General features: G+C 31.5%; 2 protein-coding genes across 2 annotated transcripts; both read left to right on the top strand.

The window, feature by feature from the left end:
• The first annotated feature begins 6,515 nt into the window (after nucleotides 1-6,515).
• Nucleotides 6,516-7,304, top strand: LOC145580310 (germin-like protein). Its single transcript, XM_081637741.1, has 2 exons — nucleotides 6,516-6,639; nucleotides 6,760-7,304. The coding sequence occupies exons 1-2, from the start codon at nucleotides 6,516-6,518 to the stop codon at nucleotides 7,302-7,304; spliced, it is 669 nt and encodes a 222-aa protein (XP_081493867.1).
• Nucleotides 7,305-20,566: 13,262 nt separating this feature from the next.
• LOC145579380 (germin-like protein subfamily 1 member 17) lies at nucleotides 20,567-21,366 on the top strand. The gene is made up of 2 exons (XM_081636621.1): nucleotides 20,567-20,690; nucleotides 20,822-21,366. Exons 1-2 carry the CDS (start codon nucleotides 20,567-20,569, stop codon nucleotides 21,364-21,366), a joined length of 669 nt encoding a protein of 222 aa, XP_081492747.1.
• The last annotated feature ends 1,812 nt before the right edge of the window (nucleotides 21,367-23,178 follow it).

The raw sequence follows: 23,178 nt of genomic DNA, 5'->3' as shown, positions 1-23,178 counted from the left end.
CAGGTACGGTCCAAGACCGGTTTTTATAGGGTTTTGGACCGGACTGAAAACTGGGGAAAAAAGTTCTCAATCCCAAGACCGGACCGATTAGTTTGGTCTGGTCCGGTCCGGGGTCGGTCCGGTCCATTTCCCCGTTCCATTTTCCCGGTTCGGACCAAATTTTGAACACCCCTAATTTCAGTTAAGTTCCTAATTTCCTTTTCTCATAAACAATTCATTTCAGATCTATTTAGTTCAATTCAGTTTAGTTCAGTTAAACCCCAATTAGTTCAGTTCAAATCAGTTATTTTAAGTAAATCGAAACAGGCCCTTAGATAGACTCTAAGATTTGTTTTTGTAATTATATGATTCATTTTACTATTTAACAATTTTTGACCAAAAATATAAACAAATAAATAAAATAAATAAATAAATTGCTATTGCCTATTCAAAAAGTTAATGTAATTTATGATGCGACCTTCTTTGTTAGGGTTGTACATACTTTTAATTTTAATTAAAAAATAAATTAATTTTATATATGTTATGTCATTCGTAGGATTATCTTTTATGTGAAAAGATATTTTTTTTTGTTTTTATATAATTTTAATCCTAAAATTCCTATTCGTCATTATTAACATCTAAAATTAAAAATCTCATTCGTTAATTTGCTTACATGGCGATTATATATTTTTTAAATTCTTAAATAAAATAAAAGTTTTATTCAAGTTAATTTTTGTAAAATTATAATCCTACATGACACTTTTTAAAACTATAATCTTACATGACGCTCTAATTTTTTTTTTCAAAATAAAAATCCTACATGACGCTCTAAAATGTTGGGGAAAAACTCCCCTTTATACATATACATTAGATTATTAGAACTTATTTTGATTGTAAAATGACCTTATATATATACTTACTCTATTTTTATTTAGTTGCAACACACCCCTTTGGCACGTATGTTAAGGAAGATATTAGACTAGGTAAATGGATGAATTAATTTACAAAATTTTAACACCTATAAGAAGAAAGGGATAAGTTTCTACGGTTCAAATTTCATAGCTTAATTCATTCGTTCACCTAGTTTAATCACCTTATCGATAAACGTGATGATAAAAGGTGTGTTGCAAGTATAAATAAACAGAGGAAGTATATATATATATATATATATATATATATATATATATATATATATACACTTATCATAACTTATATATATGTTTTCGAGCTCATCTTATTTGAACTTCTTAACTCTTATATGTATATATATATTTTTCTGAATTAAGTGAAAATAAGGAGAACATAAATTTTTTGATAAAGGTTAATGAGGGTTATTCAAGTTCTAGTTAGGCCTTGTTGTTCACCTTAAATAAATAATATTTAGTAAAAAAATAATTTCAGATCTGTAAAAATGAGTTCAGTTCAGTAAAATTAATTTCGGTTCAATAAAAATAATTCTAGATCAGTAAAAATCAGTAACTCTAATGAAGAAATATAATATAGAATTAGTAAAAATAATTCCAGTTTAGCAAAAAAAAAAAAAAAAAAAAAAAAAATTCATTTCAGTAAAAATAATTTCAGTTCAGTAAAAATAATTTAAGTTCAGTAAAAAAATAAGATGAAGTGAACGGGGCCTTACAATTAAAATAAGTTTGAATGAATTTAGATAGTTTCTGATAAATTTAAGGCCTGTTCTCTTCAGCTTAATTTCAGTTCACTTCAGTTCTTAATTTCCTTCTCTCATAAACAATTCATTTCGATTCAATTCAGTTCAGTTCAGTTCAGTTCAGCTTAGTTCAGTAAATCAGGACAAACCCTTAGTTAAGTTAAGATAAGCTTAAGTAAGGCTCGATTCACTTCACCTTATTTGTTATTTGTTCGTTCGTCTCGTCCCATGTATATACATTTTCCTAATATAAACTTTCGCTTATCTATACTTGTGGATAATTAATTATACTCTCTTCGTGTTTTAATAAGTGTTACAGTTTGACTTTTTTCACTATTCACATAATGGCTTTGACTTGATTAATTTTCTAATATATAAAAAACAAATGTTATTGTATAATACATTGTTGGATTCATTATAATGTATACTTTCATAATATCAAATTTCATATGATTTTACTAACATATAATTAGATATATTAATGGTCAAAGTCGTGTCTCGGCATGCGTGTTTGGTCAAACTGTAACACTTATTAAAACACGGAGGGAGTATCATTTGTCGAAATTCGTATTGATGATTATGCCAATTAGATCGAGTGGAACATTTATTTTGAAACAAAGGGAATAATTGTAATTTGTAAACCCACACAGGGGAATTGTGGGAGAAGGTTGAGGATTGAAATGATGATTGGTTTCTACGAGTATTTGTTGCTAACAACTAACAACTCTGCCTTTTCAAACTCTTCTACAATCTTATGTTCCTATTCAAGTGGAACACTTTGGCTTTTATAGTTTTATACAACTTTATTTGATAACATACATAAACATAAACTTAAATTATATCTTACATACTACAGAAGTGCAGAGTAACATTTGTTTTTATATATTGGTTTTTTTTTTCTTAAAAAAAATAAATTATTTTTTCATAATAATTTAATAATTAAAAAAGAAAAAAAAAAAAACTAACCAAAAACCTCTAACTTTAGTAAAAAACTAGATGTAAGCCCGTGCGATGCACGGTTCTAGTAAATCATTTTATTTAATTTAAAATTTTGTAAATTTATGAAGATCATTCATTAAATATATGGATAAAATTCCTAATATCATAAGATAATTTTTTTAATTTTAACCCCAAAGTTATCTTTTGTTGTTTTATTTATTTTATGTGATGTTTGAATTTAAAATCCCAAACCTTATTCACTAATTTTGCTTATGTGACAATTTAAATTTTTAATTCAAAAAAGAAATGACAAATCTCGTTTTTTTATTGATCAAAATAAGTCTTTTGCCTACGCGTTTATTTAATATACTTGTTCGGTTTAAAAGGTTAGTCTCATTTATAATCGTTTAACTATTAAAAATTATGGGAAATTAGTCATATGAGATATAGTTTTATTCTCGATTAGTATATTATTAAAATCAAACTTTTATAATATTTGTTATGGAGAGATTAAAGATATTTGCGACAAAAAAAATTTGCATCCATATATGTAAAAAAGATAATTTTTTTTTTTGAGAAGATAATTATTGGTTTTTAAAAATAATTTAAATTTTAACTATTCTTTATTCATTGTTTTTACCTATGTGTCAAAATTCTTAAATCTTATTCGTCACTTTTGCTTAGGTGGCGAGTAGATTTTTTAATTCTAAAATAAATTATTAATCTAATTTTTCATTGGACAAAATAATACATTTTCTTATGTGGCGCGCCAAATGCTCCCGAAAAATGCCTACTTTATTTATATATATTAGATTTAATAAAAATTAATTTTTAATGTTATAAGTAAGTTAATACAATGTTATCAATGATAATGAAAATTTTCACTTTTTACCAAAGAGAATTTTCCAAATTTTTCATTAAAAAAAAAAAAAAAAAGAAGAGAATTTCTTAAAATTAAATGGTTATTTTAAAGTCAAACCGCTTAAACTAATTAAGGATGGAGAGAGTAATTTCCAACATGACAATATCTACTTTTTGTTATGAATCTTATACAGTACTATGTAATTGATGGTATACAATATAGTGGTGCAGAGAGGAAAAAAAAAAAAAAAAACATGGCCTTTATTAATAGGAGTATGTTTGATATGACATAAAAAAAAACTGACCATTTTAAATGATAAAATTTTCATGTTTTTATCTCTTACATATAACTCTATTTTATTTTAATTTTTCAAAATAATTTAACCTCTAGAACTTGAGGTAAATAAATGTATCGTATCTTGCCTTGCTTTATTCCAACATGGTTTGTGCCCGAGGTTTATATGTTGTGAAGTACTCCTTCTATCTTATATAATTAACACATTTGACTTTGTTTTACGATTAATGTATCAACTTTTACTATAATTTTTTGACAAATTAAAATAAATTTTATCATGAAATATGCTGAACATACATATTTGAAACTTTTTTACCTTCTACAGTCATGTCAGTATTTTTATTTTCCTTTTTTTTTTTCAAACATTTACCTGTTATACTAGGTTACTTATGGATTAAATACTCTATTTGAAACTTTTATAACTTCAGTACCTTTAGTGAAACTATTTACAAATTTTAGTACTCTCAACTTCTCAAGTAGTATTAACTCCTTAACTAAATTAATACTCAAGAGCTCATTATATTTAAACAATGCAGTTTTATTACAAAAGAAAACAAGAACATACACTACTGAAAGAGAGAGTAAAAAATAACTACACTTTAATTGACCACTTTTTACCTATAAACATTAAGTTTTTAAAATTCTAGAGAGAAAAGGATCGGATCAGATCGGAGAGGCACAGGCGCACAACGGCTAGGACTTAACATCGCTAAGGGCCTGTTCACATTTTCTGAACTGAACTGATTGGAGTTGAACTGAACTGAATATAGCTGAAAGAATATTTTACGAGAGAAGGAAATTACGAGCTGAACTGAACTGATTGGAGCTGAACTGAACTGAACTGAAATTAAGATGAAGTGAACAGACCCTAATAGCTACAGAAATCAAGAGAAGTATAAATAAGGACTATAACTTTTTCTTTAAATAGAAGAGATATAGAGTATGAGGTTTATTTAATTTAATTGAGCCCTCAAACTAGGTTGAACTAGTTGATAAAAAATTATTGAATTAAAAGTTATCATATTCTATTATTGTAAAAAAAGATTAAAAAAAATAAAAAATTTGTCATAAAAAAAATAACAAAAATAAATGAAATAAAGCATAAAGTGATCTGAAATGAAGGAAGTAAGATATGCTAACATATTAAAATTTTGAGAATTACTCTATATCTTAATATGTTAGCACATCTTACTCCTTTTAAATTTAGGAAAAATTAACAAAAATAATCCAAGCTATTATCTCCCTTCTCATTTTAATCCTAACTAAAGTTTAAATCAAAATAATCCCAACTATAGGGGAATATTCTCAAATTAATCTCTCTTACCTATAACATGTGATACCGGTTAATTTTATTTTGTTTTATTTTATTTTTTTCTTTTCTTTTGGTGAGAATTACTTTTTATTTAATATAATTTAATCATTGTCAGTTTGTCACCCACCATTCCCTTAACCAATAACCATCATTCACCCCAAAAACTTGCGACCACTAACAACCGCCCCTTCCGTCCACCACCTCATCAGTCATCAACACCCTAATCATATCCCCTTTCATCTCCCCTCCTTCTACTGCGGCGCCCCCATCTTAAACCCCCTGACCCCACCTGCATCAACCATCATCTCCTAGTTCTGCGGTCGTTTGGAGTGGTTGTTGCAGGAGAAATTGTTGTAGATTATTGTTGGTGATTGGTGGTGCTTGATGGAGATTAGCGGTTGGGGTGGGCGGGTGGCACAAAGGGTGGTTTGGATGGAAAGATACGTTTGGTGGCTGAGGTCTGGGGTTGTAAAGGTAGTTTAATGGATGGACTTGGTTTAGGTAGGTGGTGAGATCAGAGGGTGGTGGTGGGAGTTTGGGTTTTGAGAGTATGTGATTTTTTTTTTTTTTACTTTATTAATTAATAATGTTAAATAATCAAACCAATTATATATTGACACATTGTTCAATTTACCCGATTAATAGGTTAGTAAAAGGTTGAGACTAATTTGAGAAAGGACCCCTTATAGTTAGGATTATTTTAATTTAAACTTTAGTTGGGATTAAAATGAGAAGGGAGATAATAGTTTGGATTATTTTTGTTAATTTTTTCTTAAATTTATCACTGTATATTAACATTTTCATTTAAAAAATCTCTCATTACTTTTATATAACGATTTTTATTTTAAACATATTAATCTGTATGTTAATATAGTGACCTTTTTCTAATAATAAAACAATTATAGTGTCTCTAATACAGAGTATTGGTGGTTCATCACAACAAATTAATCTGAACCAAATTTATTTAAAAGTTTGTAATTGATTAAAATTTTACAAAAATAAAGGTAGTAGTTAGAAAATCATGCATCTTAGATTCTTACTCTTGTACGAAGTATATACTTTAGATTGTGCTTATCTGTTTTTCGCATTTATCAAAACATCCTACGTACTCTTAATATTTGGAATATTGCATTAGTAAAACATACTACTCTAACCTAATCTTATAACATTAGTTGATTTAGTTAATTATTTTAAATAATATTTCATGATCTGACTATGTCAATAATGCAAGACTGACGAGGTCATTACCTGCTAAGTAAAAAATTAAACCACTAAATAACTACCCTCATTGAAAATTTAAACAATTAAAAAAGAATTTTCATGATAATTAATGACCAATTCTATGCACGTCTTTGAACTATAAAAGGGATCATTTAGCATGCAAGAAGATTATAACTTGCACTTTGTAATAATACTCACATACATTATTCAGTGTAACATACCAATTGCATAAAAAACCTAAGATGGAAGCTCGTTATTTTCTTGTTTACCTTACTTTCTTAGCCATGTCTTCCTACATGGCCTATGCGACCGATCCTACTCAGCTGCAAGACTTCTGTGTTGCGGTGAACGATCCAAATAGTGAACGTATGTTTTTTTGTCCAATTTAATTACAAACGTTGTGAATTTATTTAATTATAATTTTGATTTGTACTTTATTTTTAAAATAGATGCTAATTAAGGAGTATTTAATAAATTTGCTTGCAGTGTTTGTGAATGGATTGTTTTGTAAGAATCCAATGGATGCTAAACCCGAGGATTTCTTTAAGGATGGGCTAGATAAACCCGGGAACACTAGCAATAGGGTACAATCTGCTGTCACACTAGTCTCTGCATTACAACTTCCAGGGCTCAACACCCTCGGCATATCCTTGGCTAGGATTGACTATGCACCATATGGCCTTAATCCTCCTCACACTCATCCTCGTGCAAGCGAAATCCTTACAGTCATTGAAGGAACCCTCTATGTAGGCTTTGTAACTTCCAACCTTGCTAACGGCGATAACAAGTTATTCGCTAAGGTGCTTAACAAAGGTGATGTGTTTGTTTTTCCACAAGGCCTCATTCATTTTCAATTCAATATTGGAAAATACCCTGCTATTGCTATTGCTGGATTAAGCAGCCAAAACCCTGGTACGGTCACCATTGCTAATGCCGTTTTCGGGGCTGATCCACCAATCAATGTTGCTGTACTAAGCAAGGCCTTCCAGCTTGATGAACACATAGTGAAGATGCTTCAGTCGAAATTTTGAATGAACCTCCTTTAATTGATTATGCCACGATTTTGAAGTATTATTTTATACAATAACAACCAAGTGATCGATATATATGGTCGTCTTGTTTTATTTACGTTTTACTTCATGGGTTCTAAATATATTTTAAATACACACGTTTTACTTGTAATGTCGTTTTTGAATTGTTATGCAACAATGATATAGTATATTCTATTGGAGTTTGAATAATATACAATGCATTTTCTTAAGTTTTACTTCCGCTTTTTTATTTTTATTTTTATTTTACTTGTAAGTATTATCCTCCATCCATGTGATTCATATTTCACATCTGAGTTGGAGTATGATTCTGGTCATTAGTACGCACTTTTACAGCCCGTTTGATATAAGGTCATGACATTGAGTTTAAGTGTAATTTAGCAAGAAAAGTCCTATATATGTCAATATCGATCCATGTACGTAAAACATACCATAACAATATGATTTAGATTATTATTGCATTGAAATAGTACATGAACACATAGGAAACATGAACACTATTGCAGGGAAATTTTATTTAGTTATACTAGCTTAATTAGTTAGCTAGTAATTAAGACTGCACCAGGATTGATTAATTAATAGGCCAAGCGCGATCAACCCCAAAGTACATTGACTTCAATGGAGCCATACTTTCCAGTAATGGTGTTCTTGTCACTTTCACCGGAAGCCTTGACTAGAAAGATAGCTTTGCCATTAGCAATTTCATCGTCGGAAGAAATAGAATCATAGTCCATCAAGTAAGCTTCAATCTCCATTTCCTTGGCTACGTCAGGCACATGCACTTCGGACTGCTTCAAGGGAATGAATTCACCAGGCCTTACTTCAATATGCTGGCTTTGTTGCTTATCAAATAGCGAAAATTGACTACCGATGCCAAATCGACCATTTATATTTCCGTAAACGTCTGCCGGATCCTCTCCATCTCCGTTGATCAGCTTAACACTCAACGTAGCTTGGACATTGTCACTGAACATCACCTTCACTGCTGCATATTCTTGAATGCTTGCCATCTTTTCAGTACTAGTTAATTATATTCTCCTACAAATTAAGCCACAATAAATTAAATTAATTAAAATGATACTCGTAGAATAAGTATTTAAACGTTACATATATATTAATTAAGATGGACAAATTGAAGAAGCTAAACTAACTGAAGGTAAGGCACTTACCTTAATGATATCACCTTTCTTGTATATATACTACGTAAATGTAGTCTGTGTGACTTGCAAATTACAATGCCATGCTTGCCCACCATTATATAGTAGGAGAAGATCAACAAATATTCGATTTATATAGTTGTGTGGGGCGCTACAAATTCTATTCTTTGCGATAGATAAATTGGAGCTTATCATCATTCCTCCACCAATAAGTTATTTAACATAAAAGTTATTCTATGCTCATCCGAATCGATTTTTAAAATTGTCTCATAACACGTTTTGTTCTGCAAATATTTTAATGAATTCGTTTATTGCTAATACTAGATGTAAGCCCGTGCGATGCAATGCACGGTTCTAGTAAATCATTTTATTTAATTTAAAATTTTGTATATTTATGAAGATCATTCATTAGATATATGGATAAAATTCCTAATATCATAAGATAATTATTTAATTTTAACACTAAAGTTATCTGTTGTTGTTTTATTTATTTTACGTGACGCTTGAATTTAAAATCTCAAACCTTATTAATTTATTTTGCTAATATGACAATTTAAATTTTTAATTAAAAAAAATGACAAATCTTGTTATTTTTTATTGATTAAAATAAGTCTTTTGCCTATGAGTTTTTTTTTTTTAATATACTCGTTATGTTTAAAATGTTACTCTCATTTATAATCTTTTAACTATTTAAAATTATGGGGAATTATATAGATTTAGTTTTATTCGTCTCCATGAGTACATTATTAAAATCAAACCTTTATAATATTTGCTAGGGAGAGATTAAAGATATTTGCGATCAAAAATTTGCATTCATTTATGTAAAAAAAGATAATTATTACTTAGTTTATTTTTTGAGAGAAGATAATCATTAGTTTTTATTTTTATTTTATTTTTTTAAATAATTTAAATTTAAATTATTCACTATTCGTTGTTTTTACCTATATATGTGTCAAAATTCTTAAATCTTATTCGTCACTTTTGCTTAGGTGGCGAGTAAATTTTTTAATTCTAAAATAAATTATTAATCTAATTTTTCATTGGACAAAATAATACCTTTTCTTATGTGCGCGTCGAATGCTCCCGAAAAATGCCTATTTTAATTATATATTCGATTAGATTTGCTATTAATCTTATTATTATTATTGTTTCAATTCGTTTTTTTTTTTTTTTTTTTTTTTTTTTTTTTTTTTCTTGTGCAATCAAATTGGTATGTTACTTTGATTAATTTGAACATTTAAATCAAAATTGATAATTGTAAGGCCACTAGATGATTTCGAGGTTAATAGATATCTCACTTAGAAGTATTGAGTTTTTGCCCACCATATGTTGTTATTTTCTAATACCTATCAATTAAAGGCTTGTTTTCAATATTTGTTATTTGAGGATTCTATTGTATTGATAATAGTAATGAACATGTGAACCTATGTAAAATGCATATTATTATAATTTTATAGGTTTAATTGTTTAAAGTTAGATTCTTGTATATGTTCATATGATATTTTTAAATTGGTTGTTTATATTATTATTTTCTTGTTTTATACATACACTTTATACGTTGGAAGTTATTGGCCCCTAAAAGAAAAAGTTTTAAGATCCGCCACTAGATATACATAATATTTCTCAGCATGATTTCGTAAATTTGACTCTACTAATGAGAAATCATACATAAAAAAAACCATGAGTAGTGTATTATGTAAATAAACAAGATAAATATATTACTCATAACAGTATAAAAAAACATTTACTTTTTCTTGTTTTTATGTATGTATAGAGTAAACCAAAAAACAAGATCATGAAAAAGGAGAGACATGACACAATCAAAACGCATTTACATGCTTTCTCACAAAAAAGCCAAACTAGCTAGGCAAAATGATATGCACCTTGTTATTGTTATGGCCCTTATGGGTCTTAAAATACATACTTTAATCATCCCACAAGTCCACAACGCCACAAATAATCCAATCTCGCTGCTTAAAGTTTGATTGATCTACAATATTTACTTTATTAAGAGTTGTATTGACTGATGGATATGTAGATTTATTAATTAACAATTCAGACTGCTAAAATATAATTGAATAATCATCACTATAATTCTCACTGATCAACATCAACCTCATACAATATTTATAATAACTATACTTGGAGGGCAAGGCCAAATAACCTAAGATAAGTCACAATATCACAATATATTCTAATATATATTTTCACAATATTATCATCTCCTAAAGTATATCCTAATACCCCCCTCAAGTTGGAGCGTACGGATCTTTGACACCCAACTTGCAAAGGAGAAAATCGAACTTGACTTTCCCAAAGCCTTAGTAAAAATGTCAGCCAACTGGATCGTCGTAGAGACATCCGAAGGTTTAATCGTCCCATCATTAATTGCATCCCTAACAAAATGACAAACAGCTTCAATGTGTTTAGTTCGTTCATGTAACATCGGATTCTGAGCAATATACAGAGCTGACTGACTATCATAATAAAGGTGCATCCCATTCTCATGTCGTACACCTAGATCCTCAAGCAATTGCTTCAACTCACAGGTGACACCGGCCATAGATCTATACTCTGCTTCTGCTGATGAACGAGTCACAGTAGGTTGTTTTTTGGTTTTCCATGACACCGGTAAAAAACCAAGAAGCACAAACCAACAAGTCAAAGAACGCCTAGAAAGAGGACAACTCGCCCAATCTGAGTCATACCATCCTTCTAACTGTAAAAGCACTGTCAAATCTCAATAAGATTCCCTGTCCCGGGCTCTTTTTCAAATGTCTGACAACTCTCAGAGCTGCTTCCCAACGGTCAATCCTGGGATTTTGCATAAAACTGTGATAAAATGTGCACAAAGTATGCTAAATCTGGTTTCGTAATAGACAAATAAATCAGTCGACCTATGAGACGACGATATTTCTCTATATCATGAAAAACCTCACCCTGCCCCAAAACCAACCTGTGATTTTGTTCCATAGGGAAGTCTGCAGGTTTAACATCTAGTAAACTTGCCTCAGTGATAATATCCATCACATATTTCTTCTGCCAAATAAAAATTCCCTGTGCATTCCGGGCTACCTTTAGCCCCAAAAAATATTTCAACACTCCAAGATCTTTCATCTTAAAGCAATTTCCCAGATATGATTTAAATTTAATCATAACAGATTTATCGTTGCTTGCAATAATTAAATCATCGACATATACTAATACATTAAGCTCCATCTTTCCTTTTGTCAGAGTAAATAAAGAATAATCATAGTACGACCGTTTAAATCCATAAGATTTCAAAGTTGTAGCTAGCTCTGCAAACTAACACCCGGGAGCTTGTTTGAGACCGTACAATGATTTTTTCATCTTGCAAACTTTATCATAATTATTATTTTCAAAATCGGGGGGAATTTTCATGTATACCTCTTCCTCCAAATCTCCATGAAGAAATGTATTATGAATGTCCATTTGATGGACCTCCCAAATTTTCACTGCCGCAACTGCAAGAAAGGTTTGAACTGTTACCATTTTTGCCACTGGAGCAAATGTCTCATCGTAGTCTAGTCCCTTAACCTTATGATGGCCAAAGATAACTAGCCTCACCTTTAATCTCTGTAAATTCCTATTACTCCCGAGTGCGTTTTTACTGGGTGGTAATTTTTGTAGCACCCAAGTGCCCTGTTCTTCGAGTGTTTGTATCTCATTTGCCATAGCCTTTCTCCAACCCTCATGTTTCATTTCCTCCCGAAAACTTTTGGGTTCATTTCCTCCTATAATAGCAGCAATATATTTTCTATGTTTCGCAGAAAAACGATGAGGATCAACAAAGTGTGTTATAGAGTAAACAGTACCCGAGGGAGATGATGTCGAAGGTGAACTATGAGTTGGACTTGTAGATGGAATTTTATTTCGGATGGTATGTGTCACATAGTCACGAAGCTTAATTGAAGGAATCTTTGTTCTCATGCCTTTACCCAAGGCCTCGTTTGTGTTTTCTTGCTCAAGAATAGTTGTGCCACTGCTATCTCCGTACTGCACACCTCGCTGGCTTGCTGCTTGGTGCGAGTGTGCAGGAAAAACGTGCTGCCCAGGAACACCTTGCAGGCTGCTGCACTGATGAGTCGCACCGGCATCCGCTGGAGAGTCAGCGACCTAATCAGATGGCCTGGCAGATTCCCTCGCGGCCCGGCTGCAGGCTGTAGTCTCCTGCCGCAGGGTGGCTGCGGTATCCCCTGCTGCCCCCTCATCAGTCCTCACATCTGTTCCCACATCTCTCATGCACTCCCCTTCATCCTCCAAGCATCTCACATCATTTCCCACATCTCTCACGCACTTCCCTTTGTAGGGAATATTTCAAGCATCTCACACTTGAGCCCCACTGTGATCATACACTTAAGCATGGTGGCGTCTAAAGGGAAGGAAGCTAGAGTAAAAAAGTCGCCAACAAGTTTTAGGAACTTGTAAACCGTTCACAGGGTGAAGGTTACACCCCTTCACGATCCATGAGATCGCTAACTCCATAGTGGTCTGGAACCATGACTGGATATTCGGGGATGAAGGTATAAATCCAACCTAAAAGAGATTGAACCTGCCCTAAAAATAGGCCCCTACTTTTTTCTTCTCATATTCATGTGCGCTTTCTGACTAACATACAATCAATATATTAATCCTAAACCTGTTTAATCTATGTTGGTTGAATATTAATGCACTAACAAATATGTTATTGGTGATCACTTGAATTAAAATCATATTAGCCTAAATAAAATTATCAATTATCTTATTAAGCGTGATTTTAAGTACATATTCCCTTTAATCCTGCAAGAGAGGGCGTGATCAAGAAATAACAATAATAATATATCAAGCAACATAATAATATATAGACACAACAAATCATCATATTCATAATTTTCAATCTCAATCTCATTAAAGCATAATAATATTATTAGCAAGATCCTAGGCATGATACTAACAAGATTAATAACAAATCCTAGCATGTCACTAAACAATAAAGATCAAAGCTTTATCCCTAACATGATACTAACATGATAGAAGAAATAGGAAGCAACCTAAGCATGATACTAGAAACATACATGATATTAAAAATATTAGTTAATACCCTAAACATGATACTAAGAATCATAAAGACATCCTACCATGATACTAGGAATTAAAATAATCTAAGCATGATTCTTAAAGAAATAGAGCAATTGAATAACCTACTTTGTTGCCTTGTATCTCTTTCTATCAAAATAATACACACGTTAGTAACTTCAAGGAAAATATTAAATCAAACAATTAATTTAAATAATTGAAATAGGGATTTGGGACCAAACCCTCAGAAATTATCAACCTTTCACGTCTAGGGCGAAGGCAACTTCGAGCTTGGCTAGGTGTGTCTAGAACTCGTGAATGCGGAATTTTATTTGTAAAAGGGAAGGCTTAGAAAAAGGGAGAAAGAAAAGCTATTAGCTTGAGAGAGAAAAAGATGATTGTGAATGATTGTTGAATGATTGTTGATGAATGTTAAAACGGAGAATATCGACCCTATTTATAGAGAAAATAGTCCGAAAACGATAGAAAAGAGTTAGAATTCGATTCGGAATAAAATTGGTTCTGTCGCATAGCGACAAGGTCCAGCGCGGCGTGACAGCGTCCAGTGCAACACGACAGCTTTGTCGCGGCGCGACAGCGCCCAGCACAACGCGACAGCTTTGTCGTTTCGCGACGGTTCACGCGTTTTCTAAAATCCGTACAGAGTCCTTAATCTAATTAAATTAGACTAATTAACATCCGTACTTATCTTTGAAAATCAGATTTAATCTCTTTTAAAACACTTGTTTTATTCCAAATTAAATTCTTTATTTTCATAAAAGATATAATTATTAATCCTAACTCCATTAGAACTCAAAACAACCCTCCTAGATTATTCTAGAGGATTAAAATTAATCCTAATAATTTTTAGGAATATTAATTAATGGGCCCTCCACTAGATCATTGGGCCACAAAACCATTTTAGGTCTAATTTAGTATTTTGGCCATAACTTCCTCATTATTCATCGGAATTGGGCTTAAATATATCGTTGGAAAGCTCTTTTCGAAGCCAATCCAATTACACTATTATCGGACCCATGGACCAAAATAAATTAGACTGGACATTTTCAATAAATAGAGTATATTTTCAAAAACAGAAGGAAAGAATTTTTTATTAAAACAACCGCATCACAAGACTTTCCACACTTTCACTTCGTTCGATAATTAAGTGACGTGAAAGGTACTCATCACTGGGTTTGGTTTTGGGGAGACACAATTAGGTGTCTACACCCTTCATCCTCTAAACGCCACTCATCATCACTCACACCCCCATTTACACAAGGCACGGAGCATGTTACCGAATTATCCTTCACACTAGGAGTTATGAAGGGAAATTCATTCTAAAAAAATTTCACATCTCTCGACACAAATATTTCCCGGGTCTCCAAATCATAAACCTTCCACCCCTTTTTTCCCGAAGGGGTACCCTAAAAAGACACATTTATGACTTCTAATAGCAAATTTATCACCCTTGCTTCTTTGATTGTAAGCATAGCATAAACACTCGAACACTCAAATATACTCATATAAAGGAGATTTGTGAAATAAAATATCAAAAGGGGTTTTATAATCAAGCAATCTGGAGAGGCTTCTATTAATTAAACGACAAGCCGCTTGTACACACTCCCCCCAAAATTCGAGAGGCAAATTTGCTTGAAACCGCAAGGCTCTAGCAACATTCAAGATATGTTGATGTTTTCTCTCAACACGCCCATTTTGTTGAAGCTTGCCTATACATGAGGTCTCAAAATATATCTCATTTGTAAAAAAAATACTTCTTTAAAGAATTAAACTCCGTACCATCATCACTACGAACAACTTTAATTTCTTGAGAAAATTGACGTTTGTTTGACAATAGCAACAAAATTATGAACATATACTCAACTTCCGTTTTACTGCTTATTAAATAAGTCCACACACCCCTAGAATAATCATCAACGATGGTTAAAAAATAATGAGCACTACAAGATGATAAGGTCTTACAAGGGCCCCACAAATCTAAATGTGTACTAGTTCAAAAATCCGACTAGGTTTATTTTGACTCAAAGGAAAACTACTCATATGTTGTTTTGCCCGAGGGCATACATTACATGATTTAAATTTATTAGTACTATGACTCACAAATGGAAGTTCTTGAAGTAATTTCCCGACGGATACCCCAAACGTTTATGCCACAACTCTATCAAATGATCCCCGTATATCTTCAAAGTCTTCACCGTAGGAGCATCCCAGAAATAATAAAGTCCATCTATACCCCATCTTCTGCAACAACTTCATCCCAATCCCTTTCGTGTACATCTCAAAACCTCCTACATTATTCTCCCTAAAATCATCCTTACACCTCTTACGCCGCTTCTCAGCCACATCCTCAGTCGTCTTCCGGAATGCTTCAGGATTCATGTGATGAACCAACGTATCAGTTAATCCACCAAAACCTGTACTCTTTTTCTTAATGTTCTTCCTAAACAAGATTTCGTCTTTGTCATTTTTGTTAGAACCTGAATTATCAAATAATGTATCATCATTAGATTGAACAAATTTTCTTTTGGGTTTTCTGTAAAAGGGTTCATTCTCACTAAACTGACCTAAATCGACGAAATCGTTATTCATCTCAAATTCCTCTAGTTCTTGATATTCATCCATTATTAATCACTCAAATTACCCAAAGATTTTGTTAAAGATTTGAAAAGAGATGCGAATTGAAGGTGCTAATATAAGATGGAGGACAAAACTTTGGTCTTGGGTTAATCACCGCCTAACTAACGTGACTCGCAAGGTTGTCAGAAAAAAAAAAAAAAAAAAAAAAAAGGTATTGAGGCAAGGCCAGTAGTCAACTAAAGCAAGGCGGTTTCCACAACTAAAATTTCAACTTGCAAAAGCAAACACGAGATGACTATATGACATTAATCGAGGCATTTTAAAGGGATGAAAGCTATATACCTATTGATAAATAACATGGGTCATAATGGTAACTTAGTACAACAAAAAGGTGATGGGATCACATATTATCACTTTAATTTTCAGGTTTTAATTGTACGACTACAGTCATTTTAATACCATTACAACTGCTACTATACCATGACATTTCACAACCCAGTGGTACATATATTAGCTTCAAAAGTATACCATTATAACAATTTTTAGTGTAATTTTAACTATTTACAGTACTATTTTAATAATAATGATACATTTTACATTTCTAGGGATGGCAATGGATCGGAGGTGGGTCGGGTGATGCTTCATCCGCCTTCATACACTAACGATCCATTCGTTATCCAATCCATCTACCCACCTAATTTACCTTCATCCACATCCGATCCATCTATCATCCATGGATCAATCGGGTGGATCGGGTGATAATTCGGGTGAAATAAAATTTATAAATACAATTTTGCACTTCATAATTAAGATAAAGATTTGAAAAAAGTGATTAATTAATTAAAAATTTGATACATCTTTTTAATACTTGCTCATTTTTAGTAACGCTTAAAAGCACATGTTACTTCCTAAATCTGGCAAATGGACATTATAATGACTATGAACCAAACATGAAAAAGGCGGGTTAATGTTAGTGGATCCAATATGTTTAATGAAATTTGTTAACACGACACCACACGTTTAATTAAATGGGTTGGTTTGGGTTAGTGTTGAGGTTTATTTTTCATTTTATTTATCATTAAATTAACTGAAATATATAAACGTAACTAGAAATTAGCTCAAAGTGATGCACTGAATCGTTATTAAATTTGTGAGACTAAAGTTTTGTAGTGAATGAAATGGTTCATAGTTGAATGTGCTTTGTCTTAATTAATTTGATAGGAGGATTGGACGAACCAACCTTTAACATTAACCATGCGGTCATGCCCATGAGCCATGACACATCATAATCAAATTTCAAAGAGCAGTCTTAAATGAAAAATTATGAAATAAGCCAGGCGAAAATTTAAATTAACTTATGTGAGAGGAATTGAAATAAATTTGCAAATCATATCACTAATATATAAAGTCAGTTTCGCAGTCAGGTTATGAGATATTGACACTTGGCATTTAAGTGTTTTCGCCAAGCGAAGAGCCACATAGGCGACAAATAGGTATTATTGTAACACATAGGATGCTAAGTAGGTGAATTTTGGATAGATTTTTTTAAGATAAAAATGTTGTATAGTGTTTTATTATCGATATATTTCTAATATTTCATATATACAAAATTAATTGTAACTTTTAATAAATATCTTATAACTCAGATCAATACTATTTCCACCATAAAATTTGTTTTAAAAAGTTCTTTAAAATGAGTTCCATTTATAATATATTTTAATAAAACTTGAAAATCAGTAAAAATAAGTTTTAATTATAAAATTAATTTTTGTTTAGCAAAAATACTTTCAGTTCATTAGAAATAATTTAAGTGTAATAAAAATTATCAAGTTAATATAACGTAGATATCTATTTGCAAATAAAACTACAAAAAGTACATTATTATATAAATAAGCGATATCGTATGTCTAAATATTTAAGATAATAATATGAAGTTTAGGATAATTCGGGCATTGCCCGGGCACACACTAGGTATTATAATTTCATCTATACAAAATTAATTATAATTTTTAATAAGTATCTTATAGATCAATACTATTTCCATCATAAAATTCGTTTTAAAAAATTCTTTAAAAATTAGATTCATTTATAATATATTTTAATAAAAATAGAAAATCAGTAAAAATAAGTTAGTCAGAAAAAATAATTTAAGTTTTATAAAAATACTTTTAGTTCATTAGAAAAAGTAATTTAAGTGCAATTAAAAAAAAATCAAGTTAATAATAACATAAACATCAAGTATTTACGAATAAAACTACAAAAAATAATAGTAAGCGACATGATATCTTATGTCTAAATATTTTATATTATCAAAAGGGGTATATGATTGTATTTAACATTCAAGTTAAAAAGTTTAGGACAATTCGAACATATGTCCAGGAACAAAACTAGTCATAATAAAATCATGATCTAATTTGACATGGAATGCATATGGCACTTTAGTACCTTACCTAGCACCTTTCTTATTAAGTAATGTTAAAGTTAACTTCTGAATGAAAGATGTATAGAGTGACAAATACATGAAGGTGCAAATACTTTAATTTATTTTTCTTCAAAGAACATGATGTAGAAAAAGAGAAAAATTTATTAATTTTGGCGTAATGCATGACATTAGCGTTTTTGGTGCCATGATGTGTTCTATGGTACGGGTGCTCACTTTTTAAACCTTATTAGTACGTATCGGTCAAAATTGGACACTGAAACAGAAAAAGTACTTATAGGTTGGTTTATTATTTTTCTTATTATCCAAATAACATGTTTGTGTGACATTACACTTTTAGGTTTACTTGCCATCGTTACGTACATATCCAATCCTCTGCTCAAAGGTCATAGCTTTTAAATATTTTTGTAGTGACTGAATAATATCATCAATATGATTTTTACTTTGTATTTTGTTTGACCATAAATTAATTAATCAAAACGTATACTAAATAATTGTTACACTTCATGTTAGAACGATAATATTCATTAAAAATAATATAAATTCAGTAAAAATAAATTAAATTCAGCAAAATTAGTTTTAATATAGTAAAAATCAGTATTCTCAAAGAACAAATACAATAATGAATTAACAAACGAAAGTTTTAATTAAGAAAAAAAATTTAGTAATATGAATAATAATTCTAATTCAATAAAAATAAAATGAAGAGAACATGACCTTATGCTATGAAATTATCAAACACATTATTGAGAATTATGAGTATTGGTCAAAGTTTTCAAAATTTGAGCATAAAAATATGACAAGTATATTATGAGATAGATGGAGTAATAATAATTTATCATATACATGTACGTAGGGCCTGTTCACTTTAGCTTAATTTCAGTCCAGTTCAGCTCCAATCAGTTCAGTTCAATTCAGTTCACTTCAACTCCTAATTTCCTTCTCTCATAAAATATTCATTTCACCTCAGTTCAGTTCAGCTCATCTCAATTTAGTAAATGTGAACAGACCCGTAGTGTAGAATTTTTTAAAAAAAAAAATTAAAAGAAAACAAAAAGTAAGTAAAAGTGTAAAACATACCCAAAAAAAAAATAAATAAATAAAAACCTGAAAGTATTAGTTAGAAAAACATTTTTGAGTTTGTCTAAGTTATGCCCCCAAACTTCTTTAATTTCTAAGCTGTGCCTATGCTTTTTCAAACGTCTAATCTGTGCCCTCAACCTCACTAATTTTTATTAACAATAACCTTTGACGTTATCGATCAATAAATTTTTTTATTATTATTTTATTTTCTGATTTTTAAAATTTTTTTTAAAGTTAAACCAGTTAGAACGAGACACGTGTCAAATTAATAACGCCACGACACCATTGTTGATAAAATAACTTAACTTTCATTAACGAATATGGTTGTCAAAGGGTATTGTTGATAAAATATCGTAAGGTGGAAATCACAGCTTATAATTTTGATAAAGCATTGGTACAAGTTAGAAATTCAATAACTTGGGGGGCAAAGCTTAGAAAAACTTAACATTTTTTAGTTATTTGTACATGTTTGTTAAATTACAGTATTTTGCATTATTAAAACATCCTACTCTAACTATTCAGATATTGCATTACTAAAACGTCCTAACTCAAACTGATTAACCTAATCTTACGATATTAGTTGATTATATAAAACCATTCTCCTCGACGACTATACAATGCAAGATTGACCAGGTCATTACCTGCTAAGTAAGAAAATTAAAATATTAATTAACTACCCTCATTGAAAAACTAAACACATAGATTAGAAAGTTTCATGATTAATGACCAATTCTACATATATTTCTTCGAACCATAGCCTAGTTACTCCAACCTCAACTATAAAAGGGATCATTTAGCATGGAAGAAGATTATAACTAGCACTTTGTAATACTCACATAGTCTCATTAATTATTTGAGTGTAACAAATTCAATTCATAAGAAAAAAAGAGATGGAAGCTCGTTATTTTCTTGTTTACCTTACTTTCTTAGTCATGTCTTCCTACATGGCCTATGCAACGGATCCTACTCAGCTACAAGACTTCTGTGTTGCGATAAATGATCCAAAAAGTGAACGTATGTTTTTTTTTTTTTGGTCCAATTCTATTCCAAACGATGTGATTTTTTTTTAAAAAAAAATTTTTGATTAGTACTTTATTTTATTTTTTTTTTTCAAAATTGATGTTAACAGTTTAACTAATTTGCAGTGTTTGTGAATGGATTGCTTTGCAAGAATCCAATGGATGCTAAACCCGAGGATTTCTTTAAGGATGGGCTAGATAAGCCCGGGAACACTAGCAATAGGGTACAATCTGCTGTCACACTAGTCTCTGCATTACAACTTCCAGGGCTCAACACCCTCGGCATATCCTTGGCTAGGATTGACTATGCACCATATGGCCTTAATCCTCCTCACACTCATCCTCGTGCAAGCGAAATCCTTACAGTCATTGAAGGAACCCTCTATGTAGGCTTTGTAACTTCCAACCTTGCTAACGGCGATAACAAGTTATTCGCTAAGGTGCTTAACAAAGGTGATGTGTTTGTTTTTCCACAAGGCCTCATTCATTTTCAATTCAATATTGGAAAATACCCTGCTATTGCTATTGCTGGATTAAGCAGCCAAAACCCTGGTACGGTCACCATTGCTAATGCCGTTTTTGGGGCTGATCCACCTATCAATGTTGATGTACTAAGCAAGGCCTTCCAGCTAGATGCACACATAGTGAAGATGCTTCAGTCGAAATTTTGAACAAGCCCTTATTCCGTATGATTTATGAGTACTATAATAGTTATAAAATAATAACCAAGTGATCTATATGGTCTTACTTGGTTTATCAACGTTACTTCTTCATGTTCTAAATATATCCTAGTAATCCTACATTCTTCCTACTATATTGTACGAGTGCGCTAATACACACATGTACCTTGTTATGTCATTATTGAAGTTTTATAGAATGAAGATTCTAGCTTAAGTTATACTTCCTCTTATTTTTCTATGTTAAGAAAAAAACAATTGCAATTCAACATAAATCAGGTGAAGAGAATATATTTGAACAAATGAAATAGGATAATGTAAAAACTAATTTTGGGTAATGAAAAAAATGAAAATGTATTGGGTAGATTGTACCAGCACTAATACATACTCCCTGCGTTATTATGAGTTAATTCCACTCAGTTACTGTAGCTATATATGAAACTTAGGGGTCGTTTGGTGGGATCATTTGGAATGGGTTAGAATGAAGTTAGAATCCATTCCATCTAGTTTTTTTTGTTTGATTAAGTTTTTTTAGTCATGGAGTCTCAGACCTAAGGGGTTGTAACTCTCTTTCATACCCATGGAATCCCATACCCACTTCTCCCCCTAAGATACACAAATTAACAACTTATTTAGGCTTACCGCTCCATCCGGAAGTTTAAGCTTAGCCGGGGAAGTTCCCTAAATCCAATGCCAAAGACTTCTATAGCGCGCGCTTTGGCACGTTAAGCCAATCAACGTGATAGGGAGAGAGGAAAGAAAACTATGCGTTCAAGTTCCGAACCCAAAATGAAACACTTTTCCTACAGGCAAGGGGTTCCTATCAAAAGCCGGCCTACCAACAACTAGGGTTCGACGTAAAAAGAGGACCCAATCCCATTCCGGACGTAGGATTGGCTTGAGACCATTCTTCTATCTGATGATAGGTTATATGGTATTCCAGTTTCTCAGAGTGACGTTAAAGACTTCACTGATTGTATGCAGAATAATGAGCTATTTGGGGTGAATACCACTGGAAATTACTATACTTGGTGCAACAACCAAGATGGTGAAGATAGGATTTCTTCCAAAATTGATAGAATGATTGAACAAGCAACGGGTGAGCTAACGCGCTATAGTTTTCTTGGGGCTTTTTCGACTTTTTATATTAAAAAAAATTATTTAATAGCTTAATAGCTGCAAGACCAAAAGAGGGTGAAAAGAACCGAAAGCCCCTCTTTTACTTTGAAGTTCTTTCCAGATACATGGCTTACATACTCGGCTCAACCATCATTCTTGGAAAACAATCGAATCGAGGGTCCGGAGGAGAATTGGCCATTCAATCTTGTGAACTAATCGAGACCGAAATTGGAAAAAGAGATACGAACGAAGAAAAATAACCAATCGATGAAAGAACCCTTTTTTACTTAAAATTGAGTGTACGAATTGACTCTGGTGATGGATCGGGGCCGTAGGAAATTCTCCATCCTTTGGGTTGTTTTCAAGCTGAGGGAAGGGTTGGGCTTACCGGCTAACAAGATTTCAAACTAAATTGCCACAAAAAACAAATAATTCAAAAAAAAAAAAATTCCCATACACACAGAATCCCATACCCACTTCTCCCCCCTAAGATACAGAAATTAACAACTTATTTAGTAACAAAAAACAAACAATTTGAAAAAAAAAATCCACACGATCATCACAAACCATAAATCCTAACATTACCCAGAAAAATTTCTCATAAAATCGAAAAAAAAACAATTAAAATTAGGGAATTATGAATGTACCTTGCTAAATTCTGGATATCGACTAACCTGTTCTTTTGAT

Source organism: Chenopodium album, chromosome 14 (genome assembly GCF_948465745.1).
Source record: "Chenopodium album chromosome 14, dcCheAlbu1.1, whole genome shotgun sequence".
Taxonomy (NCBI): Eukaryota; Viridiplantae; Streptophyta; class Magnoliopsida; order Caryophyllales; family Amaranthaceae; genus Chenopodium; species Chenopodium album.
The sequence above is the reverse complement of the archived record's forward strand: the minus strand, read 5'-3'. Positions and strand labels throughout refer to the sequence as shown.